General features: G+C 44.6%; 1 protein-coding gene and 1 long non-coding RNA gene across 12 annotated transcripts in view; one reads left to right on the forward strand and one right to left on the reverse strand.

The window, feature by feature from the left end:
- The window catches only part of FHAD1 (forkhead associated phosphopeptide binding domain 1), a 192,904-nt gene that overhangs the window by 36,719 nt on the left and 140,968 nt on the right, over window positions 1-15,217 (reverse strand). For 10 of the 11 annotated variants that reach the window (XR_013171256.1, XM_077151211.1, XM_077151210.1 and 7 more), the window contains 4 exons: window positions 12,175-12,282; window positions 9,007-9,114; window positions 5,848-5,955; window positions 168-341 (listed from right to left, as the gene is read on the reverse strand). Coding sequence is in view for 10 of the 11 variants with exons in the window: in XM_077151211.1 (XP_077007326.1) it covers window positions 168-341; window positions 5,848-5,955; window positions 9,007-9,114; window positions 12,175-12,282 (498 nt within the window). In the remaining variant the exon portion in view is untranslated. The remainder of the gene's footprint in view (window positions 1-167; window positions 342-5,847; window positions 5,956-9,006; window positions 9,115-12,174; window positions 12,283-15,217) is intronic. The other variant, XM_077151206.1, reaches the window with a different exon arrangement.
- On the forward strand, window positions 33-10,338 carry LOC143674885 (uncharacterized). The gene is made up of 3 exons (XR_013171257.1): window positions 33-155; window positions 4,364-4,475; window positions 10,225-10,338. It is a non-coding gene; the product is annotated as an uncharacterized LOC143674885 (long non-coding RNA).

Here is a 15,217-nt window from a genome sequence, read left to right on the forward strand (position 1 = left end):
TCAGTGGGTGGAGGCCAGACATCCTCCAGTACACAGTGGCCCCCCCGAAATTATCCAGCCCAGAATGCCAACAGTACAGAAACTCTGGTCTAAACCAAGCATTCTCCTGGCATCACAATCTTCTTGCAATGAGGAAAAAATTCAGTCCTGGGAAGGTACCCGCTTACCATTTTTGTCTTGGCAGTTTCCACTTCAGCCAACGTTTCATTTAATTTGATTGTGAGGTTCTCTACTTTTATACTTTCAGCCAACTTTATTTTCTGAGTCTCTTCTACCAGGACCAGTGCATCATTTAATTCATTATTTAAGGCATCTTCTTTTTGTACTTTTAATTCTATTTCCTAGAGAGACAACAAACATCAAATCAACAGAAATATAGGAATAAACATTCACCCCAGCCCCTCTCCTACCCATAACCCCCTTTCATTTACATGCCTCCCCCAAATCCTCCTACTCCCACCTTCAGAGAGGAGGTGACAATCTTTTGAAAGTACAAAGTCCATGCCATTTCTGGGAGGTTCTAATTATTATAAAATTCTTTTTAAATTTAGCTGAGAAACATTTCCTTGTGATTTCTGATCTCTGAGCTCAGTTCTGTCATCCTATTGAATAAGGTTTATTTCTCTTTTATGAGACAGCCCTTTAAATATTTGAGGAAAGCTGTCATGTCTCTCACTAAATCTATTTTCCAGGATAAATATGCTGAGTACCTTCACCCTTCATCACAGGGCAGCCTTCAGGAGCCCTGAACTTTCCTCTGTGCTCTGGCACCAGGCTGACCTCCCCTGTCACTTCCAAACCCTAGCTAGACTGGACTCCTCTCCCCATGTCCTTGTACATCTTATACATCCTCCTGGAATGCAGTCTTCCGATCTGCCACTGTATACAAAGTCTACTCTCCTCCCTCAGTTCCTCCTCAGATGCTGGGGAGGACAAGCTAATGACAGGTGCCATGCTGGGGCCTTCCAAACATTGTTTAATCCAATTTTCAAAATATTCTTGGGCTGAAGGGAGCTTGGCACTCTCAGTCCCTGCTGATGACAGTGTAAACTGGTAAGACTTTTCTGGAGACTCATTTGGGAATGTGCATCAGACCCTGAAATGTCTGCGCCTGTGACTCAGCAATGCTACTTCGAGGGATTTAGCCTTAGGACATAACCTACCATGCGCACAAAGATTGATGCACGGGGCTCCTCAGCCGAACTTTTGTTTCCTTAACAATAGGGATTTATTGGCTCACACTTTCAGAGTCAAGAAGGCTTGCTTCTTTCCAGGGTTGGCATCTTCTGGCTGGCTGGCAATCTTTGGGATTCCTTGGTGTTCCCATCACATGGCAACGCACATGGTAGTTTCTTTTTTCTCCACTGAACGCTATTGATGTCTAGCTCCTGGAAGCTCCCTGTGACTTCTGACTCCACCTGCTTCCTCTCTTTCACTGTTTATAAAGGACTCCAGGATTCAAGGTTAAAGCCTAATCTAATTTTTGGTTGGACCACACCTTAACACCTCGAAGAGATCTTACTTACAACAGGTTCATACACACCAGAATGCAGGCCAAGACCAAGAACATGTACAAACTGTGCTACACAATCTAATCCATCACAAAAACATATGTTCTTCCCACATTCAAAATAAATTCATTCCCATCAAAACATCCTAAAAGCCTTAAGTCATTTCAGTAACAGTGCTAAATGCAAAGTCTCATCAAAATCAGTTATGGGTGTGATCTGTCCTAGAGCAAAATTCTTCTGTCTGATGGACCTGCGAAACCTAGAAAGTGAGACATGTGCTTCCAATATACAATGGAGGGACAGGCGTAAGATAAACATTCCCATTCCAGAAGGAGAAACTGGAAAGAAAACAGAAGTCATGTCCCAAACGAGTTTGAACCCAGAATAGCAAACTCTTCTAGATTTCAAGGTCTGAGAGTCATCTACGGATTGATGTGTCACCCTCCAGGCCTCACGGAGCAGCGGTCCTGCCCCTCCCAAGCACTCGGGAAGCGGCTGTGTTGTTCCAGAGCACGGGGGTGACGGCCACGCCCTCTGGGAGCACTGGGGCTCCCGGATCCGAGCGCAGAAGCGGGCCAGCACTTCCCACACACGGGGTGAGTTCACTCTCTTGGCCCAAAAAGAATTTTTAGTTCAGATCTTTGCGTCTATGATTCTGCCCTTGAAGTCATTCTTTCAATGTGCCCCTTCTCCGTCACTCTCACTCCAGGCTGGTAGTGGTTCTGCTCATAAAAGTTTTACAAAACCCTTGCTGGCTTTGCATACAGTTCAAGCAGGTCCAAATCATCAGCCAATAAAACTCTGTACAGATCCTTCCTAGATAAATGCCTTTCCAATCCTGACTTCTACTGAATTCAGCCAAACATTTTTCCTACTCTTGAAAGTTAGCAACAATTCCAGTTTCTGACTACAGGGAAGGAGTTGAATAAATTGGGTTCCCTCTAACACAACGTGAACTCCCCGATGGCAGGTCATGGAAGAATGTTCAATGATACAAAGACAATTTTATAGTATATTAAGCCTGAAAGACAGCTTCCAAACCAATGTGCCCAGTATCACATTACAAACCACTAACTTTGTAATTCATTGATATTTACTGATGTATCAGATGATGACCAACATAAAGACACCCTGGAAGAAATCACACCGAGATGTCATTAATGGTGATGGCTCAGTGGAAGTGTGGATAGTTTTAATTTCCTTCTCAGTGATTTTCTGTCATTTTGAAAATTTCTACAGTAAACCAGTGTTTCTTTTATAATCAGGAAGGAAAAGTGATAAAAAACAACAACAACCACAACAACCACCATTTTTCACCATGTTCTTTCTGCAGGCCTCACCTGGGAGTTCCTTCCTTCTCTTTGTACTTCCACTGACTCCGAGTCTTTTTTCAAAGTCATGATATCACTATTGTTGAGGAATAGTGCTATCTGCAGACATGGCTTAAGGGGTGCTCTTTGGGAACACCGGCAGGCATTCCACAGAGCAGCCTGCTACACAGAACTCACAGAGGATCGCTACAGGTTTCCAGAGAATCCATAACCGACTGAAATGGCTGCTCTGACGGCACATCAAGATACCTGAGAGTGGAAGAAGCTCCTTGGCGTCTTTGTTCCTTGCCAGCTACTCAGCAGCTTCCTCAAGGATAGGAGAAAAAAGTTCATCCTTCTCATTAGTCTGAAATTCTTCTTCTCCCCTCTCTCCTATTTCTCTAATATAAGTCCTATTTTTGCCTGGGTTGATCGCGTACCATATATGCAAGTCAAATAGCATGTAAATAAGGAAATGTCTGAGCTGTTCTTTGGCCTTGTCTCTCCTGGTGAATGGTGAGTCCTGGTGTGGGGTCTTGCTCCTCTTTGGCTGGTGCAATGGTAGCAGTCTTCCTTGAGGGCGGCCACCAGACCCATTCTCTGATGGTACCGTTGAGCTCTCTAAGGTGGTTGAGGACGCTGATGTTGCATTACAGGTTCCTCTTATGACAACCCTTGGGACAGGTTCTCTCTGGGTCTAGTACCAGGAATGGTTGAACTTCCACAAGCAACTGGTCTGATTTCAATTAGTGAATTGCACAACCAACTGGGTTTTCCTTTTTCTCTAACTGCTAGACTGTAATTTGTGACTCAGTGATATGATGACATACATTTTTTTTGCATTAGTCTCATTCCTGATCCATTTTATGTCCCAATTCATCTGTTTCTTACATTTAAAAAAAATATTTTTATTGAAATCTTTTCACACACCACACAGCCCACCCAAAGTATACAATTCCGTGGTTCACAATATTGTCACACAGCTGTGTATTCATATCCATGATCATTTTTTAGAATGTTTGCATCACTCCAGAAAAAGAAATTAAAAGAAAAAAGAAAAAACCCATATATCTCATACCACTTACCCCTCCCTCTCATTAACCACTAGTAGTGTAATCGGTTCAATTTTTTTTTTACACATTATCCCCCCATTATTTGTTTATATTTTTCTCATTTCCATATCCTGGATAAAGTGGGTGTCAGCCACAAGGTTTTCACAATCACATGGTCACACTGTAAATATATAGGTACATATATACATATATTTATACATATATATAACTACATATGTAGTTATATATATAGCTATATAGTTATATAGTCATCTTCATGGCTACTAGAAGACAGTTCAACAGTTTCAAGTACTTCCCTCTAGCCACTTCAATATGCCATAAACTAAACTAAAAAGGGGATTTATATAAACTAAAAAGGTATATATATATAAAATACATAAGATAACCTCCAGGTTAACCTCTTGACTCTGTTTGAAATCTATCAGCCACTGAAACTTTATTTTGTCTCACTTCTCTCTTCCCTCTTTAGGTCAAGAAGGCTTTCTCTATCCCATGATGTTGGGTCCCAGCTCACCCCCAGGAGTCCTGTCCCACATTGCCTGGGAGATTTACATCCCTGGGAGTCATGTCCCACACACTGGGTAGGGCATGCCTCTTAAATTTTAATTTCTTCTTTTCTCCTATAAATAATTTTGGATTGTCATGGACTCTTTCAAGATCTGTGAATGGGAAATAAGGCTGTGTATAAGCAGTTTGCTCCTCTTTAGCTCCCTTGCAGCCCGCAGCCTCTTGCTGGACAACGTTGGCATGGAACCGACAAGTCTTGCATCGCTTCTCCCTTCTCTGGACACACTCCAGTGTGTCAAGGTCTGTCTAAAAAGTAGTGCCCGGGGATATTCACATGCAAAAATAATGAACAGTGACCTGTCATACAGTATACAAAAAAAAAAAAAAAAAAAAAAGCAGTGCTCAAGACTGATCCAAAATCCAGGTGTGGTTTCGCACCATCCTTCCTGGAGCAGTGTGTTCACAGCGCACCAGCACTGCTGGGGCTGACTGCTAAAGATGCAGATTTCGGATTCCACCCTATCCCCAGTGAATCAGAATCTTTGGGGGAAAGGCCTAGAAAAAGGGCATTTAGAATACACTTCCCAAGATCCTAATGCATGTTGAGGTTTGGAAACCTTTCTCCAAAAACAGGTTTTCAAAATTGATGTAAATAGACTTAAAGACCTTTTTAAAGACCCCCCTGGTCTTGAAAATCCTTTCAAATCATGGACCCAGAAGGTGTGAAAGATGTCCTACTGTTTGTGAGGTGCCTAGGACAGGGTCATGTGCAACAACCACTTCTACTCCTACTGTGTCGACAACTCCCAGTAACAGCAGCAAACGCATTTTGGTTATTATGATAATAATGATGACAAGTTCTGGTGGGAAAACCTTGCACCCAGGTGATAAGAAATTCAGGCATCCATACCGTGACCCCCTGATTTACCCCAGGCAGCTGAGCCTACACAAAGCTGAAGTAGAGTGGAGCGGGAGGAGTGAAGAGGGAGAGCTCTGGAATCAGTCCTTGGTTTGGATCCTGGCCCTCCACTTCTTCGCTGTGAGTTCTTAATAATATGAGTAGATGGTAGATACAGCATCCACTGAGCACCAGATACTCCTATGTTTTATGAGTATATTAGCAGTCAAGCCCCACAACAACTCAATGAGGTCAATTTGAAGTGTCATCCATACTTCAAAAATGCAGAAACCAAGGTACAGAGGTGGTTAGTAACTTGCCTAACTTTCCATTGCCAGAGTAGCAGAGGCAGAATTTGAACTCAGGCCGCTGGGCTCCAGAGCCCACTCTTTTTTTTTCCCCCATGTGCAGGTACCAGGAATCGAACCTGGGTCTCTGGCATGGCAGGCGAAAACTCTGCCTGCTAAGCCACCACGGCCCACCCAAGAGCCCACTCTTAATAACACTGGGTTCTGGTTGGCGTGTCTTTTCCTCTTTGAAACCCATACCTCTTTCTGCCTGGTTAGGCGATTCTCCAAATCTTGCACCTTTTTCTTCTCCCTCTCTAGGGCCTCTTTTGCCTTGTTTTTCTCATGGGCAATGCTGCTCTCTGAAATCTGGAAGTCAATGACAAGTGGTTTGAGGGCGTGTGCAAGAAGGAGGGGGAAAACAGCAAGGCGAAGGGAAGCAGGGATTAGTAAAACCTGAAACCATGAGTCACAGACTGGGAACAAGACGCCCATTGGAGAGGGAGGTGAGAATCTTGGCATAGAGATTGTCTTGGCGAGGGACATGGATGTCATCTTGGTTAGTCATGTGCAGAAAAGAGAGAGAGTTATTCGTCATTCAGTTTCTAGGCTGGCATTTGGGAAGTGACTTGCTGGTGAGTGTTCAAGGTCAAGTTGTTTAGTGCTGAGCCACTGATGGAACTGGCCCGTGGGTTCCAATGTGGCCTTTGTAGGGAAGTACTTGACTCCTTGGGAGTGGGGGCGGGGCAGGGAAAGCCAGTCCCAGGTGGCCTGAGGGATGCAGGTGGTCTCCCCCTGGTCTACACAGGGCTTGGGTTTCAAAAACCCATATTCAGGTCAGCTGTTTGGAAGCAGAACACATGCCCCATAGGCCTGGAGACAGGGAGGGAGCTGGAGAACCAGGCTCACCCTAAAAGCTCCGGGAGGTAAACGGATGCAGTGGGCTTAAGAAACTATATTTGCAGCTCCTGAAAACCTTGCAATTATACCCTACACAAGATTAAAGTTTGCAAGAAAAAATTTGTAAATGATGGATATACATGCACAGATGGAAGGCTGAAGGGATATATACTGGAATGCAAATAGTGGTTATTTGGGGGGCATTGGGATTATGGCAATTTATATTTTCTTCTTTTCACTGATCTGCTTCTAAATTTTCTTCAGTGAAAGTGAAAATATTATTTGGTAAAAAGAAAAACATTAACTTTTTTTTTTTTTTTTAAAGAACTGAACTTTTACAAGGACTGCTAGTGCTCGGGGATGGGAAGGTTTCATTGAAGGGGCTGGATGGGACTTAGGGGATGGCTCAGCCCTGGAGAAAAGATGGCCATCTCAACAGCCCCAATGTTTTAAGGTAAACTGCCTGCCCTTCCCCCCCCCCCCCCCCAGCTCTGTACACCGTCCTCTCCATCCCACCTGGGCTCAGGCCTCACCTCCTGGGTGGGCTTGAAACAGCCCCACTTCCCAGCCTTTGCTTAGACTGTCCAGCCCCTGCCCTGCCAGCCTAAGTCCTGTCCATCACAACAGCTCTATCACCCCCTCCTGGGGAATCTCTCCTTCCTCATGCTCCTTGGGGAGGGTGCTTTCTCTTCCTTATGTGCTGCTGGGCACCATTATAAGTGAAAATAACAATGCTGACAAAGGCCACTCTTTAAGTGCTCACTCTGTGTTTGCCCTGCACATGGAATGGGTTAGTGCATCTAATCTCTTGCTCCCCAGGTAGGGCGGGTACAATTATCCCCATTTTACAGATGAGGAAATGAGGCTGTGACTTAGGGGGTAGGAGGTCAAGTAATGCCCCAAGGTCATGCCACTGGGAAGTGCTGGTGCCAGCTCAGACTCCAGAGCCGCTGACCAGACTACTGTGCACACGGCCTCAAGACCCTGCCTCACCTATCCTCCTAAGCCATACCCCGCCCTGTCTAGAGGTAGGAGACATGCTTGCATGTTCATACCTACGCTAGCACAGAGCCTGCCATACTGCCTGGACCCCACCCCTGTCCCCTATGTGTAAGGGGCACTACAGAGCAGCCACTGAACCAGCCACTTGTTCAGGTTCTGAACCCTGAACAAGTCTTGTTCTGCATCTCCTGCTGGGCAGGGGCTTGACATGCATGGATGCACTGATACCTCCCACCAAACCTCTAAGGTGACCCTGTCATGACACAGAGAGGGCAAGGGGCTTGTCCAGGGTCACACAGAATGGTAGAACAGAGTTGGGGTTTGAACCCGAGATCGACACTCTTAGCCCACCAAGCTCTCCTTCCAAACCATGCCTGGCCTTGCCCACCTGTTTCTCCCATCCACTTTCTCCCCCTGACCCCCATTTGGCTTCCACCTCATTCTGGCCTCAAGTTCACTCCTCATGCCCCACACTTCTCTCCCCTGGTTAACTTGGGCTCCCGTCCTTCTCATTTGTATCCCACTGCCCACTGGGGCACATTCTTCCAGATGTTCCCTCTTGTCCAGGACTCGCTTGAATGACCCCTCTTCCCCTGAGAAACCCACCCTTACTGCAGGTCACTCTCACCCACCCCTCTCTTTTATCTTCCCCATAGCACTGGAGCTCTGGAATCATCTTGTGTGTGTGTCTACATGGTGCTCTGCCTTCCTCACCTAGTACACAAGCTCTGGGAGAGCCTGGCCTGCTCTGGATTGTCCTCTGTGGTATCCTGGCACACAGAGCCAGGCCTGGCACAAAGTGGGTGCTCAGGAATTATTTGCTGCACGAATGAATGCAACCATATTAAAAGCTTCGCTGCATCATTAGTTCTATTTCTGGAAGTTGAGGACTGGCATGTGTCTGCCCACACAGCCTCTGCCCCCAGAGCCTGGCTCATGGAAAACGTCACTATGAGTCACCAAATGCACATCTTCCTGGCCCCCAGGCTTCTAAGAGTCCCCCTTAGACCTGCAGGGCACAACTCAGGCATTTGGACCAACCTGAAGGTTTTATCCCTTGGGCTTGGTCTTGGGTCCTGCCAGTCAGGGCTGTTCTGGGCAGGTGTGTCTAGTGGACCTAGTCCCCAGGTCAGCCAAGGGTGGGTGACACATGAGTCCCCAGCTCTGCCTGGTGGACTTGGATATTCCTTCCCCTGATCCCAATCTCTCCTTAAGGCTGCACTTCTAGTCCATTCCAGAAGGCATTTACCCCGTGCTTATCTGACGTGACTACAATGAACTCTTGTCCTACACGTTTCCACCATCTGTTGCCTTGTGATGTTAAGTGACCCACCCAAGATCAGGCAGCTAGTAAGTGGCAGATCTCGGCCACTTCAAACTGAGGCGCTGGCTCTAGAATCTTCATTCTTAACACAATACTCTACATAGGGGGACAAAGATTGCCTCACATTTGGTCTCGGAGTTCCTTCCAAAGGGGTTTGGACTGTCACAGTACTTTTGTCTCTCTGCTACTCATACCTCCTTCTGTTGGGTTAACTGATTCTCCAGATCTTGAACTTTTCTCTTTTCTGTCTCTAAGGCTTCCTTTGCTTTTCTTTTCTCATGGGCCATGCTGTTCTCCAAAACCTGAAAGTCAATGACCAGTCTTTTTGGTTGCCTGCATAGTTGGGGGGAAGGGCTAAAAGTGATGATATGAGTAATGGTAATTGCTAAAATGTTAGGAAGGGTTACTACCTGCCAGGGCCCAGGGCCACCACTTCACACTCAGTGGGAAGTTTACTCTCCTAGTGATCCTACCAGAGAGTTGTTATTAGTGGACCTGTTGTATAGAAGAGGAAACCAAGGATGGAAAATTGGTGAGTGGCCCAGGGTCATGCCATTTGTTAGCAGCGAGGTCAGGATTTGAACTCTGTGCAGAGGAAAGCACATTGCTGCAAACAGAGACCCTCAGTAATTACCAAGGGAGCGTAGGGAGCCAGGCCTGCCTTATCTGGGAGGCCGAGTTCTTGTTGCTGTGCCAGGCAGCCTGTCTGATATAAAAGGAGCATTTCATTAATAATGAATTTCCCATGATTGGAATAAATCTCATTGAATGGATCAAGTTTTAAAAGAGGGCAGCGTACTGAATTAATGAGCCATAAAGTAATTTCTAGGAGGGGGGTGGGGTGTGAAACTGCATACGTGGTAATCTGGTAGGGTTTAGACAAAAAAGGTCTGGTTAGGATTTGGTGCCCATAATCAAGGAATTTTATCTGGGAAATTACTTGCAGATAAGCTAGTTGGATAACTGGCTTCATGCTCATCATCAAAGGAAATAAATTGCAGGCAAGGTCCCTGTTTCCAGTCACTGCAAGAAAGGGCACCTCAACTTTCAAAGGGGTTGTATTTTCAACACCAGCATGAACTGTTAGTTGTTTGGAACTTGGAACACAATTTCCACGATAACCAGTGGTGAGGGTCCCAGATAAGTCCGCAAGAAGTATTCAATCCATAATATGGCTGAAATACCATATGTTTTGCAGTGAAAAGCAGTTAGTAAAAACAAAACCCCAACACTCTGATGTTCCAATACCCTAGAAAAAGCAGAAAAGCAGTGACATCCTGGGAATTTCACTTTTATTTTGAATGTCTGAGGCAGGTTTCAGGGTAAGACATTTTCCTGTAAATTGTGAGAGATTTTCGGGCACTTTCCAGTGACTTAGAGTTGACTCCATGGCATCTGCTCTCATATTTAAGCTCGAGACTCTCCACATCAACGCCTCTGCAGCACAGATGCCCACTACAGGGAGGATTCTGCAGAGCTCACCCAACAGGTCCTGTCATCCTCAACTGCTTTTCTCCAAAGTTCACGGGCAGGTAATGGGCATTAACTTCTGAACATTACCTCAAAGCCAGAACTGTGACCTAGGGATTCTGTTGTCCTTAAAGATTTGTCTTATAATGAGTCGGAAGCTCTAATGAAAAGAAAAATCAAATAACATCTGAGGTTGAACGACATCAAGGTTAGGTCTGCAGTTGAGACTTCTATCTTAAATATTCTCAACAAGAAAGTGTGGAGAGGTTCCGCCTAAGGAAAAGTGGGCTGACATTTTAATAGACCTGGGGTATCCCATCTGTCTCCCCACACTGCGTTCATGAAAGCTCTCTCCTGAAGTCTCCCAGAACCTCCAAATCTCTAAATTCAAGGAGTGAGGATTGAGCAGGGGTTGATAACACAAATACCTAAACAGAAATAGAGGTAGAATTTGTAGCAGTGATTATAATAAGAGCTCCCATTTATTGAGCGATCTTTCTGGGTCCAATGCTTAATTATATATGATCTCTAGTTTCCACTGGCCCTCTTTAGTGTAGGGGGATACTGGTAGACTTGCTGCACCTGGCAGGTGGCCCATCTAGGATTTGAACCTGTGTCTCATCTAGCTGCAAAGTCTGCTTTCCTCCTTCCTCTGTGCTGCATCAGGATTGAGGGGTTAATGAAAGCATGTGTGAAAAAGACTCTAGGATCTGAGGGTGACCAGATGTAAACATGAGTCAACAATGTAATGGAGCTTTCCCAAAAGCTAGTTTGGGTGCATTAATAGAGGTATAACATCCCCAGCAAGGGAGGGGAGAGTCCTGCCCTGGAGGCTCCAAAGGTTGGAGAACTGTGTTTGGTTCTGGCTACTACACTTTAGGAAGAATATGGGCCATGAGTTTCAAACTCAAATGCCTTTAGGATCCAGACAGATACCAAGAATGAAGTGGGCTGTGTGTAACACAATATGGAATGGTGATGACCACGGCAAACTGTTGCTTCTGGGAACAGCTCCGGTCCATTTTTGCCTAGTAGAAATGAGAGCCAGATTTTTTACTTTTCAAGAGAAGATAGAAATCTGGATCTCCATCCATAAACCCTATAGATTAAAAACAAAACAAAACCCTGAGGCCAAACCTAACACACCTGCAGGCCCTTTTCAGCCAATGGGCTGCCAATATGTGACTTCTGGAGAGCAGAGCAGGCCAGAGGAGGGGACCAAGCCCAGGCTCCAGTACTGGAGTCATATAAAAAAGGGACAAGGGGATCAGGGCCTGGAGAGGAACAGACAGAGGGAGTACATGCCTCTATCTTCAAACATCTAAAAAATTATGTAGAAGAAAAAGTCGATGCCTCCTTTAGGAGCCCAGGGGTAGTGGAGGATTGATACACTGCAGAGGAGAAAAAATTTGACCCTACTTAAAGGAAGGACTTTCTGTCAGTCCAAGGGACCAACACTGGGATGAACTACCCTGGGTTGTAGACAATTCCTTGGTGGAAGAGCCGGAAGTAGCATCACTTTAGGATGTTAGAGGAGTCAGGCAGCGCTGAAGTCCCACGAGTCCATAAATCATCCATTTCTATACTTTGGAACACAATCTCCAGGTAGAAGATTCCTCTACCTCCAGTTCCAGCTTGTCTCCCAAGCCCTTTCAATGACTGCACTTGATGCTGTTAGCAACATTTTCCCAAGTGGTTGTCAAGGCTACAACTTCAGGGTCTTCTCCTTGAGTCTCCCAGACTCCCCCAAGCAGCTGAGCCCACCCAAAGGCAAATTACTCTAGAAAACTCTGTCATACTCTACCCCCTCCCAACTGGTTCTGAACTTACTTCTATGTGGACCTCAAGCCAGATATGGGCTTGAGCCAACTCGATCTCCCCGAGCTTCATACCTCCTTCTGGTGGGTGAAGCGATTCTCCAGCTCCTGGACCTTCTTCTGTTCTTCCTCTAAGGCTTCCCTTGCTCTGTTTTTCTCGACAGCAATGCTCTCCTCCAAAACCTGGAAGTCAATGACTGTTATTTATTAGACACAGCCATTGCGGCAGGGGCTGAGATTCTGTGTCACGTAGAGCTTGGGTCAGCTCTTCATCCCTCAGAACTGCCCCATGGGGAGACTGTGGGCAGCACGTCTAAGCCTAAGAGTGTGGGATCTGGAATCTGAAAGGTGAATGAGAAGATACTAAAGCCTCAGTTTCTCTATTTGTATGATGGGGACAGTCATAATACTTACTGCATTGGGGTTTCGTGAAGAGCAGATGAGATGGAGAATGTGAAATGCTGGCACAGTGCTTGGCACATGAGAACCATTCATTAATAAAGGTTGGCCACAAAGTCACCTCTACTTTGCAGATGAAGGAACAGGTATTGGGAAACTATGGCCAATGGGCCATATCCACCTGTTTTTGTTTCACCACGTTTTTGTAAATAAAGTTTTATTGGAATGCCTCCATGCTTGTTTGTTTACATATTGTCTGTGGCTGTTTTTGTGCTATAGCATCAGAGCTGCTACAGAGACTGTTTGGCCTACAACTCAGAAAATATTACCATTTAGGCCTTTATGGAAAAAGTTTGTCAACCCCGGATCCAAACCATTAGGGTGTGCACAAATCAGGTGAACATTATTAACAATTAATAATAAGAGAAGAATATTAGATTGAATTTCTTGCCATTAAAAGAAGAGTCCTCAAACCAGACAGGATTCTTGAGAGGGGGAGTCTAATTTCTAAAAAGGGTGGGGTATTGGTTGGTACGAGGAAGATCCATTTAAAACTGGGACACTGGAGATGGCTGTATAATGATAGAGTTTTCACAATGTGACTATGTGATTGTGAAAACCTTGTGTCTGATGTTCCTTTTATCTACCTTATGGACAGACGAGTAAGCATAGGGGTTAAAAATAAATAAATAATAGGGGCAACAAATGTTAAAATAAATTTAGTAGATTGAAATGCTAGTGATCAATGAAAGGGAGGGGTAAGGGGTATGGTATGTATGAATTTTTTTGTTTTCTTTTTATTTCTTTTTCTGAATTGATGCAAATGTTCTAAGAAATGAACCTTACAATGAATATACAACTACGTGATAATATTGTGAATTACTGATTATATATGTAGAATGGAATGATCATATGGTAAGAATGTTTGTGTTTGTATGTTCGTATGTTCAATAAATAAAATGAAATAAAAAAATTGGGACACTGGCACTAAGGCTTGAGAAGGAAAGTTCTGGTGATGCCCTAAGGTTAGTCCAATCAGCTTATTGTTGTGTGAATATGGGAGTTTGAAGCCAATTCTTGGGACATAGTCTTAAGAGTGATTTTATACATGGGTGCTTGGAAGGCCTGGACTGGTGTCTGCAGCTTGGTTTAACATGGTGGGGCTGAAATCTCGAACACTAACAGTGGAAAAATAAATCCAAAATAGAAAAATAAGACACTTGGAAAGCTGGTGCGGAGGGCTAACGTTAATCAGAGAGGAGAGAGGAAGTAAGTAGAAAGCTTTGTGAAGATTTTGAAGATTTCTAGGTTCTTTCCAATCCTCTCCCACCCCAAATCTAAAAGTGAAAAGCATTGGCTGTTTTTTTTTTAATTTAATTGGTCTTCCAAATGTAATCACTTGATTTATGGCTATCATTAATATTTTCTTATGCAGATCATACACCACAATTTTGGTCTGATGGTTATTCCTTCTGAATCATTTCTTTTATAAAATGCAGAGAGGCAGGGAAAGAAGCAAAGAGAAGAAGAGTTAGAAAGAGTAGAGAGATTTCTTGAAGAAACAGGGCATGAATTAGAGGACAGAAAGGGGCAGGGGCTTGGAGGGACAGTGCAGAATGGCCGACATGGGAGTGACCAGCAGCCAGGGAAAGCTGGAGGAGTGGCAGGTCCGCATCTCTGCTGGGGACAAAAAGAGGTGCTGGGAAAAGGCGGGGGCCTGGAGGAACTAGGGGCTACTGTTTTGAAGTAGGTGGCAGAATGGTCAGCTTGCAAATGTCCTCGACAGGAGTTGTCATTTGTGATCACACACTGGAATCACGCGGGGAGTTTTAGGAATCCCAGTGTACGGCGATCGTACCCTCACAAAGCATTAGATAAAGACCTCTGGGGTTGGGGACCAGGTCTCAGTAGTTTTAAATCTGTTAAGTGATAACAGTGTCACCAAAGTCAGGAACCACTGATCTAGGATGATGGCAATGAAGGCAGTTAAATTCAAGGTAGGGCCCTGAATATCAAAAAAAGGGGCAAACTGTAGGACAATGGTATAAACAGTTATATTATTAAATGCAGATTTCTGGCCTTTTCCAGAGATTCGGATTCAGTGGGTCTGGGCAGGGCCCAAGAATCTGTGTTTTAATGAGGTGGTTCTTGTTGGGCAATTTCAAGAAAACCTTCCATGAAGCACTTGTTCCTGAAAATATGGTCTACAGCCCTGTAGCATCAGTACCAGCTGGGAGCTTGTTAGAAATGCACTCTGCCCAGACTTACTGAGTCAGAATCTGCATTTTAACAAGATCCCCAGATGATTTATTATATCGCTGTAAAGTATGCTCTGATTGGCCTGGTTTCTAGAAAGCTAAGTAGCCATTTTTGCATTTGCTTTCCCTGATCTGTATGAAGAGAAAGCAAGTCTGAAATAATGTGAAGTTGTCTTGCACACACTGATTCCAATGGTTAAAATACAGGACTTGCAACAATTACCAGATTTGTAAAAACAGTAGCAATATATAAGTAAACATGGTTCCATTTCTGGAAATTTCAATAGCCCTGCTTTTTCACATTGAATAGTCTCTGAGTTTGGGAATTTGAGCTCCATGTTAATTCCTCAAAAATCAGTCACCCTAATTTAGCTCCATGGCACTAAAAAAAAAGGAATTGCTGAGATTTCCCATCTAAGTACATGTCCTCAATTTCTGATAGAAAAAGCCACTCTTCAGTA

This window comes from Tamandua tetradactyla, chromosome 2, assembly GCF_023851605.1.
Source record: "Tamandua tetradactyla isolate mTamTet1 chromosome 2, mTamTet1.pri, whole genome shotgun sequence".
Lineage (NCBI taxonomy): Eukaryota > Metazoa > Chordata > Mammalia > Pilosa > Myrmecophagidae > Tamandua > Tamandua tetradactyla.